This window comes from Tyto alba, unplaced genomic scaffold (assembly GCF_018691265.1).
Source record: "Tyto alba isolate M040663 unplaced genomic scaffold, T.alba_DEE_v4.0 Super-Scaffold_2, whole genome shotgun sequence".
Classification (NCBI taxonomy): domain Eukaryota; kingdom Metazoa; phylum Chordata; class Aves; order Strigiformes; family Tytonidae; genus Tyto; species Tyto alba.
The window spans coordinates 16891567-16917853 of record NW_024881282.1 but is presented as its reverse complement, the minus strand read 5'-3'; the positions used below and the strand labels follow the sequence as shown (position 1 = coordinate 16917853).

Sequence of the window (26287 nt, the reverse complement as noted above, 5' to 3'; positions counted from 1 at the left end):
GAGTTGTGCATGCTTTTCTCAAACTCACACTGTTTAAGGACAAAACTGGTCACAGTCAACCCACAGTTCCCCGTGTTAAATCCAGATTAAATGCAGACTGAGATATGAGAGATGAGTGTCACAGTCTCTGTGTTAGCTCCATCACTTCAAGAAAAATCACATTTCAAAGAAAAACAGGTTTAGTTTTTTGAGCACATGTTCCTGTGCAGCCTGCTGTATGCTATCTGTAAGTGTAATTCTTTCCAGACAGCAGGGCAAATAGTACAGCTGCATGAATCGAACGTGAATACTTTGTTCAAGCAACATATTCTTAATGCTTAGTATTTGATAGAATTCATCAAGGCTACTCTGCAGTGGGGTTATTCTGTACATCACACAAACTGACTCATTTCTGATGCAGGCTAAGGTACTGTTAACTTCTTGGGGAGCAAATACTGATGTCTGGTAATCACAGACTGGCTGAGATTGGGAGCTCTGGAGGTCATTTGGTCCAACCCCCCTGCTCAAGCAGAGACACCTAGAGCCAGTTGCCCAGGACCATGTCAAGACAGCTTTTGAATATCACCATGGATGGAGACTTTACAACCTCCTTGGGCAATCTTGGACACCCTCATAGTGAAAAAATGAGTGCTTCCTGATGTTCAGAGGGAACCTTCTGTGTGTCAGTTTGTTCCCACTGCCTCTGGCCCTGTAATGGGACACCACTGAAAAGAACCTGGCTCTATCCAGTTTGCATCCTCCCTTCCGGTATTTATATATATTACTAAGATCCACCTGGTAGCTTTCTGTTCTCCATGCTGAACAGTCCCAGCTCTCAGCTTTTCCTCATAGAACAGTCATTCCAGTGCCTTAATCATCTTTATGGCCCTTTGCTGGACTCTCTCCAGTATGTCCATGTCTCATACTGAGAAGCCCAGTACTGGACACAGTACCCCAGATGTGGCCTTACCAGTGCTGAGCAAAGGGGAAGAATAACCTCACTTGACCTGCTGCCAATACTTTGTCTAATGCAGCACAGTATACCATTAGCCTTCTTTGCTGCAATGGCACATTGCTGGTTCATGTTCAGTGTGGTGTCCACCAGAACCCGCAGTGCATTTTCTGCAAAGCTGCTTTACAGCTGGTTGGCCCCCAGCAAGTCCTTGTGCCTGGGGGATGCTGCTCCCCAGGACTTTGCACTTCTCATGGTTGAACTTCATAAGGTTCCTTTTGGACCACTTCTCCAGCCTGTCAAGGCCTCTCTGGATGGCAGTATGACCTCTTGGTATATCAGCCCCTCCTCTCAGTTTTGTATCACCAGCAAACCTGCTGAGGGTACACTGCTCCGTCATCCAGATCATTAATGAAAATGTTAAACAGGACTGGATCCAATTCTGACCCCTGGGGTACATCACTAATTACTGGCCTCCAACCAGACTTTGTGGCACTGACCACCACTCCCTGGTCTCAACCATTCAGCCAGTTTTCAGTACACCTCACTGTCTGCTTATCCAGTACGTACATCATTTTCTCCAGGAAGATCTCAGGAAAGACAGTGTTCAGAGGTAGAAGGTACTGAAGTCTAAGTAGACAATATCCACTGATCTCCCCTCATCTACGAGTCCAGTCATCTCATTGTAGAAGTTTACCAAGTTGGTCAACCGTGACTTTCTCTTGCTGAAGCTATTCTGACTAATCCTGATGATTTCTTTGTCCTTGATGTGCCTGGAAATTGTTTTCAGAATTAGCTGCTCTGCCACCTTTCCAGAGATTGAGGTGAGGCTGACAGGCCTGTAATTCCCTGGGTCCTTCTTCTTGAAGACAGAGTGACATCTGCCTTCCTCCAGTCTTTGGGTACCTCTCCCAGTTGCCACGATCAACCAAAGATTATTGAAAGTGTCCTTGTAATGACATCTGCCAGCTGTAGTCCATAAGAGCTCATGGACTTACACGTGTCCAGTTTGCTTAAGTACATGCCTGATCTAATCCTCTTCCACTAAGGGTACATCTTCCTTGCTCCTTCCCCTCTCATTCCTGGGACCTGGGATTCCTCAAGGCCAGTCTTGCTAATAAAGATGGAGGTAAATGCAGCATTCAATACCTCAGCATCCTCCATGTCCTGTGTACTCAGGGCCTCTGTCTCATTTTCCACATTGTCCCCGGTCTTTCCTTTGGCTTCTATGCACTTACAGAAACCCTCCTCATTGCCTTGGACATCCCTGACCAGATTAGATTCCATTTAGGCTTTAGCTTTCCTAACTGTGTCCCTGGATGCCCAATGTTCCTGTATTCCTCCCAGGTTACTCATCCTTGCTTCCACTCTCTGTATGCTTCCTTTTTGTGTTTGAGTTTGGCTAGGAGCTCTGTCTCCACACAGACCTCTTGGCCTTTTTGTCTGACTCTATATGCATTGGAACGGAACTTTCTTGAGCTTGGAGGAGGTGATCCTTTGATATTAACCAGTCTTCTTGAGCTCCGCTTCCCTCTGAGGCCTTATCCCACAGGACTCTTCCAAGCAGATCTATGAGGAAGTCAACGTCTGCTCTCAAGTCCACAGTTGTGAGCCCTTCTCCCTGCCCACAGGATCCTGAGCTCCACCACCTCATGTTCACTGTAGTCAAGGCTGCCTTTGACCTTCACATCCCTAACAAGCACCTCCTTGTTGGTGAGTAGGAGGTCCAGCAAAGCACCTCTCCTAGTTGGCTCCTCTATCACTTGGAGGAGGAAGATGTTGTCAGTGGACTACAGGAGCCTCCTAGATTGCTTATGTCCTGCTGTGTGCTTCCAGCAGATACTGGGGTGGCTGAAGTCCCTCGTATGGAGCAGGGCCTGTGAATGGGAGGCTGCTTCTGCCTGCCTGTACTGGGCATAATCCACCTGTTCTTCCTGGTCAGGTGGCATACAGCAGACACCCACTATAACATCACCGTGACTTGCCTTCTCCTTAATCCTAACCCATAAACTTTCAGCTGGCTCCTCATCCATCCCCAGGCAGAGCTCCACGCACTCCAGCTGCTCTAGCACTTAAAGGGCAACTCACCCTCCTCATCTTCTCTGCCTGTCCTTCCTAAAGAGCCTGTACCCCTTGATCTCAACACTCCAGCCATGGGAGCTATCCTACCCTGTCTCCATGATCCCAACAAGATCATAGCCCTGCAGCTGTATACAGATCTCTATGGTTTATTCCCCATACTGTGTGCACTAGAGTACAGGCACTTCAGAGAGACACCCCAGCATGTTGAGTTCCTGGAGAAGGTTTGGGGGATTTGTCCATAATGGTGCCTTGTAGGCATTTGTTTGTTTGCATGCAAGTGCTGGAGGTGACCCTGTCTAAGGCCCATTTTGTTATCCCTTTCTGTCACATCAGAGAAGGGAGGTCAGTAAATAGGTAAAAGCAAAAATGTCTATTCTCCACTTCAGTGGTTTTTAGCAGTAAGCTACTGCTAGGAACAAATGGAGAGACAAGAGAATGGTTGGTGTTTGTTGTAACAGCACAGCAAAACAAAGTTGTCCAATGCAGACTGAAAGCAAAAGTTAATTGAGCTGCCTGTCATTTTATATCCTCACCTAAGTGACATGGTGTTGAAACATTCCTGTTCATCTGGTATTTTGTAGATGAGGTAAAGCTGCAGGAACTGTGCCTAGAGCCATGCAAGTGACATCACAGATGCATACCAAATATGAACTAAGCCTCAGAGCTAAGGAGATTGTTAACAGATCTAGTCTGAACTTCAGCACATGCTTGTCTGAAGGCAAGTGTGTTCTGACTGAATTCATCACAAGTCCTGTTAAATTAAGAAAGTGATAGATGAAAACATATTTTATGGCCTACATAGGAATTGTATAGTTATAAACTCAGCCATCTTTCATTGAGACTTGCCTCAGATAACTGTCTAGATCTAGGTGTGCTCAGTTTGAGTGGCAGGGGTTTTGGTAGCAGGGGAGGGGGCTACAGCAGTGGCCTCTGTGAGAAGCTTCTTAAAAGCTCCCCCAGACCCAAGTCGAACCCACGTCTGGCCATGGCCGAACCGATTAGCGACAGTGGCTGTGCCTCCATAAGAACATATTTAAGAAGGGGAACCTGAGAGGGTGTGGGGACTTGTGAGGAGGAGTTATGAGAAGGATACCTATGCAAACACTGAGGTCAGTGAAAGGAAGGAGGAAGACATGGGGGAGGTGTGCCAGAGCAGAGACCTCTGTATCCTGTGGTGAGATGGTGGGGCTGCCCACCCTGCCACCCACGGAGGTCCACAGTAGAACTGAGGCCAATCTGCAGCCTGTGGAGGAGCCCACAGCGGGAGAGGCATCTGCACTTAAATTAAGCCAGGATTCTGAGGGAAGAAGCAAGCCCCGCTGTTGTAGTTCAGCACTGGGAGGACTGCAACACACAGGGGTGACCCACGCCAGATCAGCATGGGAACGGCTGCATCCTGTGAGGAGGACTCACGCCAGAGAAGGTTCATGAAGGACTGTCTGCAGTGAGAGGGGAGCCATATGGAGCAGGGGAGGAATGTGCAGCGTTCACCCCACCACCTGAGAACGAAGGAGCAGCGAGCTGACTGTAACCCCCATCCCTGCCCCCTGAGCTGCTGGGGGAGGAGGGAGAGAGATCAGGAGCAGAACCGAGCCCGGGAAGGGTGGTGGGAGGTGTTTTTTGGATGTGGTGGCACTTCTTATTGTCCCACCTTGTTTGTTAAGTGTTGTCTCTGTTAGTGTTTGAACTAAACTGATGTTCTTTTTCTTCCCCTAATGAATCTGTCTTTTAATCCTGACTGTAGTGGGTGAGCCACCCCTCTCTGTCCTTACCTCTATTCCCTAGCCTTTTACTTAAATTTCTCCTTCCCATTCCTGAGGAGGAAGGGGTGAGTGAACGGCTGAGTGGTGCTCAGTTGCTCTCTGGGCTCAAACCAGGACACTAGGTTAAGAATGTAGATACATGTTCTGACTCTTCAAGCATATAGCAGTCATCTGCAGACATTTTGTTAAGATTCTTGACAGTAGAGAATTTAAATTATAGTACATGAAAGTAACAATTGGCCTTCCTGTGAATTGTAGGTACTTGCTATCAGGTTGGGAAGCAAGCTCCCTGAAACTACATGTTCTACAAACAGGACATAACAAATTACTCCTGTGATAACAGAGGGGAAACAGAAACAAGCATTGATGTGCTGAAGCAATTTCATAATGTCTACAAACTCAATTTTTTTTGAACTAAGACGAAGACCACGTTTTCCTCTCAACACATCTAGCAATACTTATAATCCTTTTTTACAGTTCCATTAGAGAGAAGGCCACTCTCATTTCATCCCATTACTGTTAGGAGTCCTGAAAAAGGCATAATGCAATAGGTACAGAATTTTTCACTTCATTTCCATATTGGGGAGTCACAGAATGCTCACTTGTCCTATTTAAAAAGAATTTTTTTCAATTAATTGAGCTAATGAAATTTAGGTCATCACAAATTTAGTCAGTGGACAAGTACACCTTTGAGACTCTTTCTCATTCAAAGACTTTTCATCATGACTCTTGATACCATGCCTATTCTTTCTAAGATAATATTAAGGTGTGTGACAATGATGATGAAGGTTAATACTTAAAAATACTGGATTTTTGTAGAATACTTAGGTAATTGTCTTTAGAAATAACAGCCACCTTCTTTTCACCTCAGACTGATATCAGTATTCCTGTAGGAATGATGATATGCAGCCCCACAGGGAACTTAAGTATGTCCTGTCAAACAGGATGCACATATTTTCTTGAATATTTGAGCACTGATTTACCACAGTAAATCCTCACAGGTAGTTTATACCTCTTTTTTTTTTTTTTTTTTTTTTTTTTTTTTTAAATCTAAGCAATACTATTAAAAGATCTGCCTCTCTGTGATATCCATGAACACAGATGCAGACTTTATGACCCTGATAGATGTGTGTACGGCCACTTTCAACCTTTTATCCATTCATATAGCTTTTTTTTTTTTTCTCTCTAGTTCCTGTCAAAATCTTTGTGTCTAAATAACAGAAAACTACTAGCCCATTTTCTCCTGAGCAACTAAAACACCACAGACAAACCTGGCAATTTGTCACACTTTCCTTTGCTGACTGGTTATTTTGGCTACAACTTGCCAGTCTGCCTCAAATTTGACTTTTATTGCTATTTTCATGACTCAGGTCTTTGTTAAATTACACAGAAAATCCTGAAAAGCTTTCAAGTAGTTTTGTTGCTTCTTTCAATAGACAGCACATGTAATGAAGACTAACACTGCTGTTCTTCCCATCTGTTGGTTGTTGTTGTTTGTCTCACGAGTTATCTTGTCATAATGGTGTTTGAGAGATGGATCTGCTCTGGGATACATGCACTGACAGTCCCCTATTAAATTCAACTTGGTGAGGTGCCGTACTAGTTTAGCCGTTCAGATTGGTTCACTGTCTCCATTTCCCTTTGTGAAAATCATCTTTCCCACTTTAGCACTAGAAGGTTGTGACAAAATTTACTTAATCTTCTCTCGAATGAAGACACTGAATGCTGTAACGCATACATTCCAGATTTTACATTATCTGTTGCTGTCCTCTGAAACCAGTTCTCCTTCCCAGACCTTTCCTGAAGTAGGCACAATAGAACTAGAGGTAACAGTTCAGTAATAATCTGGTTAATACTGTGCTTCAAGATAAGCTTTCTCCTTGGCCCTACATCTGAGATAACAAACTTTTAGCTACAGTATCAGACTAAGTTTATGTTCAAGTGATTAGTTACCAAGACCTGAAAACGTTTCATAATTTCTTACATCAGAACACTTCTGTCCAAATCCCTCCTGTTTCCCGAGAGCCACTGCAACATGATGATGGTCATCTAACCGGGTTTCCTAGTAGATATGAAAAATGGCAATGTAAATGCATTTTCTTTACTCTGTTTCCAGCAAAGGCTATATAAATGTTTGTAATATGGTTCAGAACAATAGCAAAACATAATTTAAAATAGTTTAGAATGATGAAATTCAAAAAGCAATAGTCCCTTTTGGCAGTTTTGGCGGAGAGCTCAATGATGCAGACACATTAAAAAGTTACCTGGGCTGAACTGGCTACTATAGGTTACCATCATCTCACCCATTTGTAGATATTTATATTCAAGTCTGTGACCTTAGCATTCCTTTACCAGTCCCTTCTAAGTCACAAGCCATATAACCCATCTTAACTATCTGTTTTCCGATGAGATGAACTGTGAATTTCTGGGAAGTATTCTGAAAAACAATGATGTAAGTGTAAACTTAAACCAAATACTCCCTCACTCTTGGCTTCAGACAGAGTGTAAGATCACAACTTCAAATTTCTGACATGGCAGTCTGAGCACTTTTTCTCTAGAAAGGCTAAGAATAATTTATAAACAATTCATTTCAGAAAAAAATACTTTTATATACTATTTCTGAATAATGTTTATTCTATAGTCAAGTCATAATCCTGTTGGCTTTCTTTTTTTAGTACACATAAAGGGGGGAATAATGTTTTTTTGTTTCTTTATCCAAAAATTTTCCCATAATTTCTGCACAAGCTTTCTAAAATGGAAATCAAGAACAACAAAAATTTTACCTAGAAAAATGAACAATTTAGGTATCACCATTAATCTGAAAATCGGCTAGTAGTCTGGATATTCTCCTGGGAGGTATGACTGAAGTTCCAATTTCCGCTTCCTTGGGGAATACTCTAACTGTACTATATTATAATATAAAGAAAGCATGATGTCCTCCTATTTCCTCTGACACGTTGTTGATCGCCTTTTTTTTTTTTTTTTTCCTTTAATCTAAGTAAAATGTCTTTTAAAACAATGCTGTCAGTCTGCATTAACACTTGTCTAAAGTTCATCTACTATACAGGATTTTCAAAGATTCCAGTTGCAAAATATAATTTCTGTGATTCCCAAACAGCCCTGTATATAAAAAAAAAGTGCCAAGATGCTCAGCTTGGATCTACTTAACTCAACTCAACCAAGACAGCAGGTGCTGTTGTAGCAGCAGTACAACTATAAGGCTGGGGGACTTTACTGGCAGAGATGTGTCTTGGCTTGTGGGAGTAGGACTGTGTTTTTACTTTGATCTCTTCAGCACCAAAACTGTGCCTATTTGACAGATTTAGCATTGAACTTTGTCTCTCTCACTGACTTATAAAGAAAACATCAAGTTCATGTTGTTTTACCTTTCTGCAAAGCACTAATAAGAAAATGACTACTTCAATTCTGTCTAGATTAGGAGAAATACTTAATGCACATGAGAAACATGTAACAGATCTGCAGTGTAAGTGGTATTTCCCATGACTGCAAGAGCGGTAGGCGTACTTACTATGAAGTATTTTAGTAGGTTTTCTGTTTCTTTACTAGGGTACAAGACTGAAAATAAGTCAAGCATAAAGAATATGTAACCTCAAGTTTAATGAAATCTAACCATTTGTACATATTATCCACATTTCCATAACTTACTCAAAAATAAAAAAAGAATAAGAAAACCACGTTTGATCAAGTGTAGCTAAACAATTTATATAGTTCTAGGGTGGCTGCGTTTTGTGTTTATCTATATAGAAAAATTACTACATTCAATTTTTTGTCACTTTATTTTTGCCCCTCTTTCATTTTTTGCATGTCCAAGAGGTCAAAGACTGGTGAGAACAGAGGACACAGCACAGCATATTCAGCAGTGGCCTATATCTGTAATCAAAATCTGCAAACAACTGTGTTACAGCTTTAAGCTAAATGCATAAAAATTTACTTTCATGAAGTGAACTTATGTATTACTTCTTGTTTGTGCAACTATAAACATATTATAAAGTTTTTTACATATTGTTAATAAAACTAATTTTTTATCAGCTCAAGGTTGCATTTAACAGGCAGTGACTCTTTAGATAACAGGGACCACTCCCCTGCAGAGACCCTGACCAATGGATAATGAATTCAGAAGGTTCCAACTCATTTATTTCACGTATCCCCTGTGATCACAAAAGAGTTTTCAGCATTTTACAATAAAACATAACAAACTATGCCCCTCTTCTTATGTTTGCTGCTTCAGAGAAATGTAAATTTAAAACAAATACAGAAGGGAAGGAGATCTTCCCTGGCCTCTACTAGCAGCCAGCAAAAACTTTAAGGTATAGAGTTAATGAAACATACTGGAACCATAAAAAAGAGCAAATCAACTTGTTGCTCTATTCACCTGGAGATATTGTTATACCAGCTTATAAAATAAATCCAACTTCTTAAATGGAAATATGTGGGGCAGGGTTTGGCAAATAGATGATTAAACAAAAACAGAAAGAGAACAACCGTACAGGAATTCCTCTAAGGTAAAGGAGGAATTCCTTTACCTCTGTTTTGTTAGGATTCCTCTCTATAAACCAGAAAACATGTAATGGATCAAAATTTGTTTTTCTCTGCACAGAACCAAAGTGTTACTAGAGCTGTTCAAGCTACAGGCACATTGAGACTCATTTCAAAGGCTCAGCAGAACACTGTCTGGGATTTAAATCATTCTGGATTCACTCAGCAACAGACAGTTTATGAGAAAACTGTACCTTCCCAGCCAGAAGAACTGACTGCTGTGTGAATCCAGGTTGACTAGCTAGTCTTAGAAGTAAAAGTTTTCATTCCTATTTACTCCTGACAATACAACAGGATTAACTTCTCTTACTGAAAGACTCCGTTACAGTTGCACACCAACACCAATTACTAAACATGTTTCAAACTGACCCAGGTAACCTCGGTTTGAAATTCATATTCTGTAATGTGTTTGCATATAGAGAAACCAAGCAAATATTTGTTGTGAAAAAAAGGCAAACAATTATTTATGTAGCAGCAGAGATGCCAGGTGATTCTTAATCCCTGAGCAAGGTATAAGATAAATTTGATGCTTTCTTTATAAACTGGTTGTATTCAAAACTGAGGTAGGGACCAAACCAGAATTGTCTTATGTCTCACTTAAGATTCCTCTTAAATCCAGTAAGTGCTATCCAGCCGTTCTTCCTGATCAACTGTACAAAACTGGCCTAACAAGGAAAGTCATGAATACACTTAACATTTTGCAAATCAATAATTAGATTTTTTTTTCCCACATATCAGATCTGCTACAGGTATATTACTATAAACTTACGTTTATCTCTAAATTATAAAACTTGTCATAATTATTATTGGTCAACTTCTTTCACTTTTATTAAAATTAACTAGTACTCCATTCTGTAAGTCTATTTCCTTCAAAGGAAGTAAATGGAGCATATAGAATTACTCATAATAATCATCATCATCAGCAGCATAATAATGGCTCCATCCTAAATTAACACCCAGATACAAATACTGTGTCACCATTTACTGGGTTAAGTAAACTTTTAATTATCACTTTTTCAAAATGAGCAAAACGTGCATTGCCTATGTCAAAACCCCCCATATTTTAACATATCTTAACATAAATTTATGTTTTTAAATGAAGTTTTACTGTATTTTTTTCTTCTACTCCTTCCAAAACAGTTGGAGGGAATCTGAGTAGCAATCTCTAGAGTACTGTATGAAAACAAGTGCCTACAGCTAAATCTATCCATCAAGATCAAAAACCAAGAGGCTGTTTCTGAGCTACTGCCTTCTATCCAAGCTCAAAAATAAATGAGGAGCAGAGGAGGGGAAAGACACATTGAAAAAAACTAAACCCTTGGTAAAGGGACAGCAAACAGTCAACTATGAAGTGAACTACTTTGTTGTGTATTTCCAATGAAATAACAGAAATTTTTTTTTTTTAATGTTCACATAAAAATTCTATCTCCAGTATGAACAGGGTTTGCTCTTGTTGTAAACAGTTACACGGTGTCTGAACAGTGTCAACTTTGACTTGCTCTAATTCACTAATACTTCTCTTGACCTTTTTGTCATGACAAGTATAAGGTGATAGATCCTTCTCTAGTCTTTATGCTTTTAAGTTGCTTTTTTCACATTACATGGTACTTTCTGAAGGAGATTTCAGATTATTTTCTGTAATTTAAATAGGCAAAATCCCCTTTATTACTGTCTTCCGCTTTTGGTAAATTAGATTACCTTTAAAACTGAAATAAAACAATCCAAAATATGTGATAATTGGATACTAAACATCCTTGCTCTCTTTGATCATCTCCTATCATAAAGATATAGGCAGATATGAAAAGTAAAAGTGAGGTCATTATATTGTTTGGTAGAAAAAATTCACTCAAGCAAATTCATCACAGCTGGGAACACAAGAAAAATACTATACCAGTAATATGCAGTCTTACAGGTGATTCTTAACAACTTCTATTGGATGACTCTCACAGATTTCTCAAAATTACTGTTTGCAGTTAACAAGTTGTTTCAAGAAGTTGGCTCAAGGGCAATTAATGAAGCAAACCCCCCACTTTTTTAAAGAAGAAAATGGGCACAAAATTAAAAGAAATCTGGGAGAAGACAAAGTAAAAGTGATGCTTACTTTTAGGCTGGGGATTGGTAACTGAAAAACTAATTTTTTTTTCCAATTTAATTTTAAATAAATGTTAATATTTAAATGAAATGATATACTGGTTGAGCATGTATTTAAATGAAACTTGATAATAAATCTTTTATTTGAAATACTACAATCTGCCTCATTATAAGGCTGTGCTCTTGGGAAACAGGAGGGCAAGCATGGAAGAGGAGACATATCTCAGACAAAAATTAAATTAAGCTTCTAGCAGTCATTACTAAGCAATAAGGAAAAATCAAATAATTATAAAGCATTTAAGTGATACAGGGAGCTATCTACATCATCATCGTCAGGCTATTTTAGTCAACCAACCACAGGCATTTCACCAAACACCAAAACTAGGAGTTCCAGAAGTCAATTCAAAGAGGTAGATACTTCCTTGACAATGGTACACTGTTAACATTAATACAGTAAGCATTCTATTACAAGATGTGTCACAGTCTTTCCTAAGATTTTCTTTTGCCAGTGTATAATTCCAACTAGTAAATTTCATGACATACTCATTTCCTAAAGAGTATGGAAATATCAATAAGAGGGCTGATTTAGTATGGATAGACTTTTAAAATAAGACAAAACTAAATGTGGCTAGAAATGCTGGAAGGAATGAACTGTGAAGAAGACAACTTACAGTCCAAGTAAAATGTTACTGGTACATTCATTCATTCTTTTTTACTACATGTCTACCATACATGTAGCTTGTATACTACACAAAACAAGCATACAGCAGAAATTCGTCATTTAGACAAGCTCTACTCGAACAGTTGTCTCCATCAATGTAGATAATTTCAAAATTTAAACATGTATTGGAAACCCAATACTCTGACTGAAAAGTGCACTTGACTCTTTCATGAAATTGCGAAGTATGCATTCTTTGAGTTGCTAGTCAGATATATACCAGCTGTACAAACTTATGGCAGACTGGAACAAGGTGCCCTTTACAGACAATTTTGAAGTCAATGTCTTTTGCATTTTTTCCTTCAAGTGGTTGAATGAAAGTGCCTCTGGGATGTAGAGAAATTATATTGTGACTTTTTTTAAAAGCTTGATTTCTTATTGTAATTAAATAATTTGAAACCATTGTATAGAATCGTAGGATCATTTAGGTTGTAAAAGAGTTTTAAGCTCATCAAGTCTAACTGTTAACCTAACACTACCAGGTCCACCACTAAACCGTGTCCCTATCAGTTCTTTCTCTTTATACCCTTTAAACTACATTAGATGCTACTGATCATTTCCTACCAAATCTAACAGGACAGGTGTTTTACTTATAAGTCTCAATAACTTTCAAGATGGAAAAACAAACAAAAACCCCAAACCCAATACTCAGATAGAATAATGAGCCCAAACTAATGTTCCAATTAAGCAAAGGCAAGTTTTTTGCACCTCTCCATCCCCACAGACAGCAGCTAATCAGCACACTGCAACTCCAAACCCACAAAAGTATGTGTTTCTACCAGCTTGTATGGACAAGAAGTAAGAAAACCAAAGAAGCTGAAGACACCTCCTCTATTTCAAACATTTAACAAAACCACTAACTAATGCGGTTAGTTAATCACTAGTCCCATTTGAGACCAACTGATGCAGAACTTTAAAATCTTAGACACTGTTCAGAAGTCAGGTCTGAATATGCTGCAATGAACTTCCTGCATGCCCTAAGATGAATTTTATAGAGAGCAAAAAATATACTCCAGGAAGAGAAAAAATAAAAAGCCATTACAAGGATTATATCCCTGGGGTGTTTTGTGATCATCAAAAATAATTTAAAATGCTGCAGGTTTAGATCTTAAGTTTTGACTGATATATGTTCAATGTTGTTATACAGAATAAAGGTGTGAAGCTGCAATTAAAAAAAAAAAAATCAAATGTGTAATGCAACCATAGGGTGTTGAGAATGTTTATCACTATTGAAAAAATAAATTTGAGTATTTCTTACCTCAAATGTCCAGTCTTCTTCCTTATCTCCATCCAAAAGCATTTTTGTCTCTTTATACACCTTCCCTATTTCCAGTTGCAATGGGTACACATTAAATTCAATTCTTTGCAAGTTAAAACCAATTCCAACTCCAATAGCCTTTAAGAAGCTCTCCTTTAAGGCCTGTAACATAAAATAAATGTATTTTATTCATATTGGCTGTTTTCAAACTGTTCTATAAACACTACTTCTGAGCAGACACTGTAGACCAAATAAAGTAAAGACTTATACTACTGTAAATGTGAGGGTAGACTGATCTAACTATGAAGAGAAAAAGTTTTCACTCTTAATACCTAGTCTAACTTGCTGCATTATAATGAACATGCAGCCAGAATTAACAAGTGGCACATACAGGTGACAAAACCTTTACCTTGTTTCTGTGTATGTGTTTAAAACTAGTTGTAAATCCTTCTAGTAATATCAGCTGTACTATGCTTCTCAAAGTCATTCTGACATTAAAAAAAATCACTGATATATAAAACCCATTAAAGTATTATCTCCACATGAACATGTAACTATAAAAAGTATACAATCTTACCATAATTTCTGTTAACAACAAAATATATCAAAAGAGAACATGCAGGTTACAGCATTGCAGTCTTTAAATTGGAAAACAGTATTACCCAGTGCCGATAAAACATATCCAGCTGCATCCATTCATTACTCATAGACTTGATTACACCCCACTCTGTTTCAGTAAACTGTCGTTCCATGATGCGAAAGAAATTTGGAATTGAGCTACTACCTATAAATTAGAAAGAGATATTTACAGAAATTTTAATAGAGTAGTAATAATAGGCAAATGAATTACCTCATTTTACTGCTTTAGCAAAAACACTTAGAAAAAAAAATTATGAACCAACTCTGTTCTACAATCTGAATGTATATAGCCTTGAAGCAGTAATGCCAATGGTTGTTCAGGACACAGTATGAAAAAAACCCCATTCCTATAGCAGAATTACTGAATTAAAAATGTGAAATTAAAGTCATAAACATATTATGTATTTTCAGCATTCTCTAAAAAGGAAAGTATTTAACCAGTACTGATTTTATATTTAAAAAAATATATATTCAGCTACAAAAGTAGCATATACAGGCTTTGACATCTGACAGCTTGATCTAGTAACATTTTATAAAACAGCATACTCTTTGTCAGAATTCATCAAGCTATTCTGCCTCCTGCCCTTGGATGCTGGGATACAAAAGAAACACTTTTTTAAGCACATGTAGAAATACAATCTTGCAAATTTATCACATGTGCATTAAGTCTTTTGTATTTATTCCACAAGAAAAATGGGGTAGAGATGCCCATAATCACAGTAAGAAAGGTATCAAGGAAAAAAACCCCAAACCACTGAATCTTCAAATCCTTACATTAAATTCAACCCTCCTCTGCAAATAAGCACAGCTGTGTAGCACTGCAGCAGCTCTTCAGGGGCTACACCACTTTTTTCCACTAGTCTACATTTACTTTGCAGAAAACACTACAGACTGTGGTTCTCTTGATCAATGGCAGTTCTATAATACACTGGAAGCTATGGATCTCATTACACACTTGGCTAATCACCCACAGCCTATATCATTAATCAGCACACCATACAATCTGTCCAATAGGTCTCAGAGCTGGCTAAACAGACAATAGCAGAAAGCAATCTGTCTTCTTTAGTAGGGATAATAAAAATCTGGATAGAGACAATTTCACATATTGAGACAAAATTTTTCATAGGTTATGCAATGTTCTTTTTAAAAAGTAAATATTAGTCATATTTGATCCAAAACAGTCTCCCCTCCCAATATCACACTAGTTTTAAGGACCCATCAATTCTGTAAGTGACTATGGGCAAAGCACTTTCCTTCTCTACGCTGATGTTCCTCATCTTAAACCAGGGATAAGGGTATTAACACTTCTCTATAAAGTGCTTGTCTTCTCTAAGCACTATATTAAAACAGGTATTGGCAGCAGTAATAATCGATCTGAATGAACAAATGTCACACTAAAGCACACATTCAGGTTTTCTGACAATTTCCAGAGTAATCTGACATACGTATCACACAAGAGATGGCAGTGACACTTCAGATATGCCCTCAATTTAATTTACAGACTAAAGTGAAGAAAACATCTTAAGACAGAAATTTTGTTGACAGTTGCAATAGTCAGCTGATGGAATGATCCAGAAGGATAGAATAGCCTTCCTCTTCGGAGAAAATGATACTAAAAAAATAAAAGCAACCACAGTGTCAAGTATTTTTTTATGGATTACCAAAGCAAATGAAATATCCACCTACTCACTCAGACAATCCAACTTCCTTGAAACAATGAAAAATAATAATAAAAAAAAAGTTAAAATTGGAAAAAGGCTATTGCCTTTCATCTCTCTGAGTTTATATGACCCATTTTATGATCAAATAACTGTGTTAACACCTGCTTCAAACAATCCACTTATTTTTCTTTCTCTTCTTCTCTCAGGTATTTAAGATAACAGCGGTTGTGGCACCAGTCTCTTCAGGTGATTCAAACTACAAAACATTCAAGAATGTCCTGGTGTACCCTTTCTCCTCCAATACCTTCAGAGAGTTCTCTCGTTTTCAATAACGCAGGGCTATTCACACTACCAGAGAAAACTATCCACACTATGCTGTATTAATCACCTAGAGGTGTATAATCCCTTCTGCCCTGTCAGTCCTTCCGCCATCCAAACCTTATCACACATGGTGGATACACTTGATACTTAGACTGTTTAGTATACCAAGTGTATATCAAACCCATACGCTCCTGCCTTTTCACTCCTTAACTACCCTTTTTTTGTCCTTAGTTTCTTCAACTGTTCAGCGACCCTTCTTGATGTTTATGTTCAAATTTATACAGTATTTTCCCCTCCACTCCAGTTGTCTATCACGTCCCCCTTCTGAAAAGCTCAGGCACTGCTTTCTCCTGAACTGTCCTCCCCTCCTGTTTCCTTCCTAACACAGTACAGTTGCTTCACTCTCAGGAATAGATCAGATTAGAGGAGCCAGGACTATTATTCTCCACAAATTACTAGCAGTACCACAGCCTGCCTAGTCCATTTCCCCATATTTGCTTCAATATCAGAGAAAGACAAGACAGATTCAGAGAATCATGGAAAAATTTAGGTTGGAAAGGATCTCTGGAGACCACATGGTCCCACCTTCTGTTAAAAACAGAGCCTTATGTTAGGTTATCCAGGGCCCTGTCAAGCAGAGTCTTTCACCCCTTATCTGGGAAATTTATTCCAGTGTTTTACTGCTCTCATAGTGAGCACATGTTCTGTTGAGACAGAATTCCTCCTGAAGCAACATGAGCCTGTTGCCTTGTTCCCATGCACCCTCATGAAGACAGCTACCTACACCTTCTCTACACCCAGACTGTGATCAGATTCCCCTCCTCAGAACTTTCCCCTCTTCAGGTTCAACAAACCCAGCTCCATCAACATTTCTACATAGGTCAAGTTCCCCAACCCTCTAATCACATCGGTGGTCCTTCACAAAACCCTCTTCAGTGTTCCCATTCCCAATGTTCCCCTCTCACAACTGGGAGGATGAGAAGGGGACAAACCAAGAAGGAGCAGAAAGTTTTCTTTTAGATGCTACCTTTTTTGCTTTTATTTTGAGAAAAAAAGCCTCAAGCGTACTTGCCACAATTTACAAAAACTTCCTTTGAAAGAATGGGAACAAGTCCCATATAGCAAATACTCAGTGGGGTATAAATTTGCATTTCTAAATTACCTCTCATTCGCCAACTAGTTTCAGAAATAAACTCACCTATCAACAATTATACAAAAAACTCCAACTTATTTCTGTGACCATTTCAATTCATTAATAAACCAAGTTCTGGTTTACAAAATAATTAAATTTCATTAAAAATATACCAAGGAGCTTTCATGTCAAATTATTCCATTATGCATATTTTAGAGCTAACAGCTATTTTGGATGCAATTTTGGATTACACATGGTACAGTCTACAGATGACCATTTGTGGCACAGGGCAAGACAGGGTACCAGGGTCCTTCACTGAAAAACCAACATTCCTATTCTGATGGTAACTGTCTAAGATCTGCTTGAGTATTTTTCCTCCTGTGTTTATTACCTATATTTTTTGCTCAGAGAAGTTTAGGAAAAGTACTAAACATTTTTGGTAACCTCAAAGCCTACTCTAAAATTGAAGTGAAGAAACAAAAAATGTGCCTCGATATTTTAATGATCTTCATGAAGCCACAAGGAAAATACAAAGAACATGTAACAGAAAACAAAAAAAACTGGGATGCAAGTTGGACAAAGAAGAATTTGTAAGGGCTATTAACACAGGATACTAAAATATTCTTAAAAGTACTTTTAAAAGTTTCAGAGTCCCAAAGACTTGCAAAGTATTCACCACAAAAATGACATAAAATGATAAATATTCTCATAAACATAGTCAGGTTTTGGCTTTACCTTCAGACTTCTGTTAACTAACTCAAAATGTGAATTTAGTATCTGCACTTCACTGTGCAGTGGCTTCTTCTTCTCTACAAGAAGATACCTATTTTATAAGAGAAATTTGGCTGCAGTGTACATGCATGTATTTATGCAGTTGGAATTCTGGTACATAAATGCTCTAAAATCCTTACTGCATGCAATCTTCAGTGTTTTTCTAAGAGCAAATTCGAAGAAAATTCTCTAAAAAAGATCTACAAACCGGGGAAGCCTAATAAAAATGCATTGACAGTAAAAACTTGAAAAAACAGATTCTCTGAGGGAACAAATGCTTTTTTGTATTGCACACATTGCAATTGTGTATTCCAATGCACACAGATAACACAAATACTTGCAGAAATACTTTCTGTTTTTACATTTTCAATGATCAATGATAAGGCCAGACACTCATTGAAACTTATGTAATTGTACTACTGTTTCTTATTTAACTCACATCAGTAAAGAGATTCCTTTACAATATGCCTATGCGGGTTGTAGAAAACTGCACATCTGATCTGTCTGATGCTTCTAAACATCCATACGCAAACAAGATCCAGAGCAGACGCCACACAGCTGGGTTCACACAGTACTGAGCCCTTGCTCACATGATCCAGCACTCCTTTCCCGGTGCTCAAGGTTATTCAAAAAACTGCTTAAACATTGAGTCAAAATATTAGTTGGGGATACAACTATGTGGAAAAATATAATTGAAATGCTCAAAACTGCATTTCAAATATCCCTTCTTGTAAGCCATATTTACAGCTTCTGAGGAATTGGAATTCAGATTCTGATTCCAATAATCCCAATATATTTGCAGTAAACTTGTCCATCTCAGTGGCAAAGTGATTCCTGTAACACACAATGTGTGCAATTCAGAAAAAATATTTATGTATGAAAATTATGTATTTAAATTGGTGAGAATCAGAAAATTGCACAACATTTATTGGATTGCTCAAGCATCTGACTAGGTGGAGGTTCATCACTGAAATGGAATAAATTCAATTTTATGATTTTTAGGAATACGTAAGAGGCATAAGACATGTTTTCATATGAGAATTCAGAAATAAGTGGAGTTGAAAGCGGTGAAAAACAGGAAGCTTGTTCCACAGATGGCTTATGATTAATGGGAAAAGATACATAACCCCTTCAACTATTAAAACTCTGAAAGAACAGTCACTCACCTTTTGTTGGTTTAACAGAAGAAAAAATGTGATAGGAGCAGATCTATGAAAATATTGGATAAAAATTTTCAGAAAAAAATAAATGAAAAAAATACTGATTTAGATTCTATAGGGAATTGAGAGAGTGTATTTCAGCAGACAGAAAAACTCAACCAATGGCATGAAAGTTATTAACATGACAAGGGGGCGGAGGGCTAGGGATGAGATTTTTGAATTAAACATGAAACCAAACTTGCCTGGGTTGAGGGGATTAATGAAAATAAGCTTCACTGACTGAGAGTTTTCTTGCTTTGAAGTTTATCGAATTGATTACTAAGGTATTCTGTCAAAAATCTAACAATATATCTTTTCACAACTACCCTCTACTAATTCCTTAAAAATAAGACTTTTATTTAGTATAGAAGCCTAATCATAAAATTGTTATTAATAGACACTTTTTATTTTCAGAAATAGATACATCTGTTCAGTCATCAACCAAATCATTTCACTATAAACCCTGTGAAAAGCAAAGTTAACAGCTACAATTTTTGAATGTAGTAATTCCTGGCAGTGTAAACTTTAAAACTATTTCCACTGCTTTGTATAGCTACTTCTTACTCACCTAGGCCACTTCATTTCCTAATTTACAGTTAACATACTGTTCAAAATTTACACAGCTTCTTTTCAAGAGAAGCTGGGAAACAAACTTTAATTCTCCTTAATACTGAGCAGAATTACATTGCTGTCTCATTTGAAATTTCATTTTAATTTGTATATGTTTTCATAGTTCATTCCTTTTCTCACCTTTACACAAACCGTTGTGCATTCTTTCTCTTTGCATTTGTTCATAATAGCTAATATTCTGAAAGCATTTCTCTAGTCTACTGTAAACTCCACATTTGAAAAATTTTTGTTACAGAGCATGACATCCTCTATTGGAAGCAGTTTTAGTTCTTACACTGGATCATCTTGCTGAAAAGCAAGAGAGTCAACTAGAAAACTCTTAATAAACTTAACCAAAACATACTACAGCTTCTTTTCATAATATCCAATTAACTGACAACAATTTGTCCCAGTATCTGATTGCCTAACAAATACAAACCAGTATATTAATTTGCATTAGAACAAAATTGACTGGATGGTTTAGCTATTCAGTGGCCTAACTTTAAAAGTCCTGTGTTCCCTAAGATATGTAGAGCTCTGCCTCCTTCCCATAAAATTAATTAACTTGCTTCTTAGGGAACAGTACCCAACAAAGGAAATGCGTCCAGCAAATTCCTGACCAGTTCCTTCAGCTGTTGTCTAAATTAGTTTGATATTCGTAACAGAAGCTAGAGGTTTTATCCTGGAGACCAAGATATATTTTCATTGATTTTTATTTAATCTACACTTAAGCCTCACACCCCTATCACATCATAATGCAGATATGAAACCAGAGTAGTTCACAGAAAAAACTAAATGTAAAATAAACACAGCTGTGAAGGCAATCATTTCTTACATATATACAGCTATTATTCCCTGCTAATAAACTCTGAAGCACATTAGATCCTTCAAAATATAATCCGAGTAAACTTTCAAAAACTGTCTTGTATGCATTAAAAAAAAAAAAAAAAAAATCTAACCCAAAAGTTAAGTTACTTCATTAAATTAGAAATACACAACACCCTAGAAATTTCAGGAAGAGGGAAAAGAAGAAATAGTGACTTATTGGAAAAGAGACCAATATTAAATCTGTAAACATGCTATATACAGGTAAGTGTGCACATTCATGTGTGTGCATATATGTGCACATTTTGGATTTTCTGCACAAACTATTTACATTGAAATATATAATGCCATCTTTTCCACTGCAATGACAACTGGGTATTTTATATATATTTTTTTTTAAATACTAGGCCAAAAACCTTCTTTGCATTTTCCCTGTAAAACAGTAAAACCTCAGATCAGATATAAAAGACTGATTTTAAAAAGATGTAGAAGTGAAGAATAAGGAGACATACTATATTCCCTAGTCCTATTTGTGAAAATGCTTCAGAAATAGTAGATAAATACAGGGTGATTTTTCTCCATTTTTCTACCTGATAAAAGAAGTCAAACAAGCTGCATTTGTAGCAAGATAAAAGACAGAGTTAAGATCCATGTAAATTATGATGCTATTAATAGTGAAGATTACTATCTGTAGGGCTAACACAGAAGTCTTCCTAGTGGTGTTTTGTTTACACTGTTATGAATATCAGGTCAATCATAAGTCAGCTTTGGTGATACAATGTACACTTAACAAACGTAATAACTGTTTTATTGTACCTCAAGTTATTAAAACCATGACACACCTTCTCAAAAAGTGAGAAAAGTAGATAACTGACCTTCCTCACTTCAGTTTTCACCAGTTTGAGAGTCTTCAAATTGTTTTGGTCAGACACAAACTAGCTTGTACTGTGGTTTATATCCAAAACTATGGAAATTGAATGCTAAAAGCTACTACTGCCAGCTCACTGGTCAACTAATCACTTCAAAAAAACCCAACAAGCCAACCAAATCAAATCCCAGAATGCTAACAGATCCCTGCCTGCCTTGAACTGCATGAAAGAAACAGGTCACTGATCAAGAAGTAATATCTAATCAATACATATCAATTCACTTTCAGACAGCAAATGGGCAAAGTGACAACGTGAAACATACTACCTAGCGAAATGAGCAACTGAAATAAGAACAGATCAACCTACTTAATACTGTGAAACACAGGCTAGCCATAAATCCTGCAAACTAACACACTGTACAGGATGAATACATTTTGGGTCCTGGACTCTTGGGCTGACAATCCTTTTGGTGTAGGACACAAACCATATTTGAACACGTTTTACTATCTCTAAAAGAAACCAAAGTAAACTAATACAGCGAAAACATTTCTTCTCCAACAGATGCCCAATTCCTAATTGTTTATTAATACCAACTAATCCTTGTACAGATGTTTAGAAACTGACAGCAGAAGACAAATAATTAGCTAGATGAATGACTAAGAAGGACCAGATAGAAAATTAACAAAGCATGTTTTTTAAATGTATTAGTTCCCATAGCTTTAGTGTGAATTGGAAATGAATTTGCATTCTGTGACCTCCCCACTTCCTACCAGTATCCTACAATTCTCCCAGTGATACATATGTCAAACATCTATTCTTGTCACGAAACTATTTATTATATGCTTTTTCTTGGCCTTAGAGAAACAGTATTAATTTTAGGATGTCAGAAATTTGAGGTTTCCACCTTTGAATTACTCAGCAATTCCCAGATTATAAAAATGGAAATGTCATAAAGAGACTGACATAATTTTACAGTGTTTGCTATTTTCTCTGTAGTTAGGATTGTTAAATCCTTGCAATATTAAAAAAACTGTGAAGGTTTCAATTGCATTAGTGTGATTAGGTCTAACATCAGTGATGAATATTTAAGCAAGCTGCCCTGATAGTCAGTATTAAACAAAAGAAAGTAAAGAATCATAATGAATTAGATATCTCTACCTCCAAAACTGCACTGAAGAAATAGCAATTTCGACACAGGTATGGCTTGAGTTTAAAAAAAACAAACAAACAAATAAAACCAGAAGGAAAGTCACAAGCTATTAACTGGATACCTCACATCTTATCAATTTACATACAGGCAGCGTATGGTCTGCAACAGATATCTGCTTTTTGTCATTTGTTCTGGAAACACAAGAAAATGCCAGATCCTTTCATATTTTGCTTAGGCTCCAGCATACTTTTACACGTTCTTCCTATGTCAAACATTCAACTGTAATGTATACTTGCCATTGAAGAGCTTACTGACATAATCACACCTGGGTGCAAGTGCATGGTTTTACCTTGCTTCTAAGTAGAGAAAATAAATAAGTATTTAAAATACATGGGGTCTTAATCACTGAGATGATTCAGGTACTCCAAATTCCTTTAATGAAATGTACTTAGTTATAACTAAACAGTAATAGCAAAAAAAAGATAATGAGCAGTAATAAAATAAGAAACCCTTTCTTAACTTGTCTGTGTCAATGGTTATACCTTTTACTTGCTCAAACTCTTTCCTAGAGATTGTATGACCACAGCTAGCAGAGCTGTAGGTAGCCACAGTATTTCAGCAGAAAGGTAGATTACCCCATGAAAATGGCATTTTAATCAGTTTTCCATTATAGAAATTATCAAAACAGTTAAAATAATCATTCCATTTTGTCAGAACAGCAGGAACTCTACTTTCTTTCAACACTCATGAAGTTACGATGCATCACACTGAATACAAAATCCCCAAATCTAAAGAAAGATAAAAATAGACTTTCTTTTATAAAGTTCTTATGGTTGTGAGTTGTGAGGACACAACTACAGATGTGAAAAAAATGTCACAGAAAGCCAAACACTCTCAGATCTCTTTAAAAGTAACAGACATTTAGGAACATAACATATTTCAATGGACCTAGATCTTCTGTTACTCTTTAAAAAGACAACAAAGACCTCAAGATGTTACTAGTGCAACGGCACCCACACAGAAGATATGTCCCTGACCATCTATAGCCTTACACTACAGTAGTACTACCAAGACACCAGATCTCTCAAACATTTTATGAAATAATGCACTAGAGGGCTTTTCTACACATACAGAAAGATTGTATTGACTGAAACCTCTGAAAACTAATCCTTTGCTTAAAAGTAAATAATTTAAAGAAAATCAACCACTTAATACCACCTACAAGTCCCAGAAGAGAGACAAGCAAAGACAAAGACTCACTGCTATGAGGATGACCACCCAGTGTCAAAACTGGATCACTTTGTACCTCCAGTAAAATCAGATTAATTCTCACACTATACAGTACACAACATGTGTGTGTATACATATATATGTACACACATATTCACATATATGTATACATACACACACATATACACATAGATACTGGCAACCTTGTATATATGTGCATGTGCATATATATATGTATATATGGTGCTGCTGTAAAGATGCATAGACAGAAATTTCAGCACCTTGAGACTCAAAACTGTAGTTCCAAACTGTAATTCTTGCACAGATGACATCCAAGTAAGCTTTTGACGACACAAAATAAAGACAGCTTCTATTTTCCTGTTCGTGCAACAAATACATGCATCTGTAGAGCTGAAGCTACTAGAAATGGGCAGTGTTAGCAAGAAACTCCTCAAAAAGCAAATTCTTAATACCTACTTAATAATGACGTAAACTTGGCCCTCCTGTCACATCTTTCTTCTAGGCTTCCTTAATTTGGAAAGCCAAAGCTAACTGTCATTACTGTGGGCTGAGATGCCCTTTCAGTTCTGTTAAAAAAAAAAAAATATTAAGACAAAAATTCAATTCTCTTTAGCCTCTCATTTTGAATGTATAACTTAATTTCCCCAAAGACTAATGAAGGAATAAATTGTGATCACTGTAAATTCAGTTTGCAGAAGGATATTTCAGAAAACAAAACAAAACAAAAACCAAACAAAAATTAACAAACCCCAAATCAGACAAGCATTCTTATAGTTTCTCTTTGTTCCACCTCTTATTTTTACTAAAAGCTCCTGGTTTAAATTTTTTTCTTTCTGAATTGTTAATTTATCCCTCATTTTAAACATACTTATTCTCCACAAGCTCATTTTTACTGTTCTACATTTTGCTATCCATTTCTATTTTAATCCAAATGGGTTTATGTTTTCCTATTAAAAAACAATCATAAAGGCTTAAGATAGGCTTAGAAACAACTTCCCCTCAAACAGGAGATTCAATCACAATATCAAATTTTCCTTTCACAGTTTATCAAGCATTGGTGCTTAATCAATTACCAGAATGTGCAAGTGTTTTTACAAACGTGATGCAATTCCAGGTTAAAGTAGTGTTGGAAATGTGACTAAATAAAGCACAATAATGAAACTGCTACATAATATGTATTCTTTAAGAGTATGTTTAAGATGGCTGTTCCTTCCCATTTTCAAATAGAACAAGAACAAAGAAATTCCTCCCTGTTTACTCAGTGTAAAGGCATATGACCACTATGATTTGTTAGTTCAACAGGGATATTAGCTGTTTTAACTATTTTACATCTAAAAATGATGTGCTTCATATTCATATATTCTGACCTCTTTAATCAACTGGAAGTAATGTTTAACCTAAATCCTTTATTAATTTCTTCATCCCAAACAGTGCATTTACATATCTACAGCTGTAGCATTAGCTGACAATTTGGTAATTCTCTCTTGTAGTAAGAGATTAGATGCTGATTGCTGCTATGAAATTTACTGAAATACAACAATAAAGACCAAAACAAATAAAACTTTGCTTAAGGTAAAGTTAAGGCACCATAAGGACAAAAGCACTCCAAAGAACAATCTGTTTTGGCATTTCTTTCTAGGTCAAGAAATCCTTACTGCAAAAGCTGAAAAGCAGCAATTAAAAAAGCATTACAAGTTCAAAAACTTCAACATGGCTACAAGATAGAAGACATGGCAAATATCTTAACTATGATGTACGTGTGTTTAACTCTCAATTTAGTTTATGACTAACAAAACAAACGTCACAAAGTTCATAACTGGCTGGAAAAAGAGAGCTTCCTTCCACTAGCTAGACTGTTTAGCTTCTTCGTGTGGGACTTTGACACTGATTCATGTGTGATATATCTCTGATTTGAAGATCTCTATCATCTCTCGTATTTTCACCTCAATAATGAAATTATGAGAATAAAAAGAGAAAAATTAGTTAAGTTCTATTTGCATTTCTTTGTCACAGAGAAAAACATTTTCAAACAATCATGTCCTACTTTCTTAAAAAAACATTTCAGGAAGTATTTTTAGATCAAATTGATTTTCTGTAAAATTCACATGAAGAAAATTTACCATTTTGTGCCTGTTAATAAGCAAACCTAGCATAAAACTGTGAAATTAATGAGAAAAGCTAATTTTATCACGTCAAATATTTAATTCTGGAATTACTTTGAGATTGGTGATGTCTGGACCAAAGTAACTGTAATGCAATAGGTAGGAAAGATTGCAGGCTGATTAAGAAAGATCAGGAATGAACTGTTAATTTATTTACCTTAGTAATACCATCTAAGCTAAATTGTTGCATTACTGAAAATTAACTTGCACAGCAGGAAAGCTGTTGAACCTAAGATCTAAACTTTTTTCAAATACTCAAGGCGATCTTTATTAAGTTATAATTATTTCCTAAATCTCT

The 26287-nt window shown here is 36.9% G+C and overlaps 1 protein-coding gene across 2 annotated transcripts in view; it reads right to left on the bottom strand.

Annotated features, from left to right (window-relative positions):
• AASDHPPT (aminoadipate-semialdehyde dehydrogenase-phosphopantetheinyl transferase) overlaps positions 1 to 26287 on the bottom strand; it is a 33072-nt gene that overhangs the window by 613 nt on the left and 6172 nt on the right. Inside the window, exons 3-5 of one of the 2 annotated variants that reach the window (XM_032990875.2) lie at positions 14063 to 14184; positions 13401 to 13562; positions 6761 to 6838 (exon numbers count right to left, since the gene is read on the bottom strand). In XM_032990875.2, the coding sequence (XP_032846766.2) occupies positions 6761 to 6838; positions 13401 to 13562; positions 14063 to 14184 (362 nt within the window). The remainder of the gene's footprint in view (positions 1 to 6760; positions 6839 to 13400; positions 13563 to 14062; positions 14185 to 26287) is intronic. The other variant, XM_042792567.1, reaches the window with a different exon arrangement.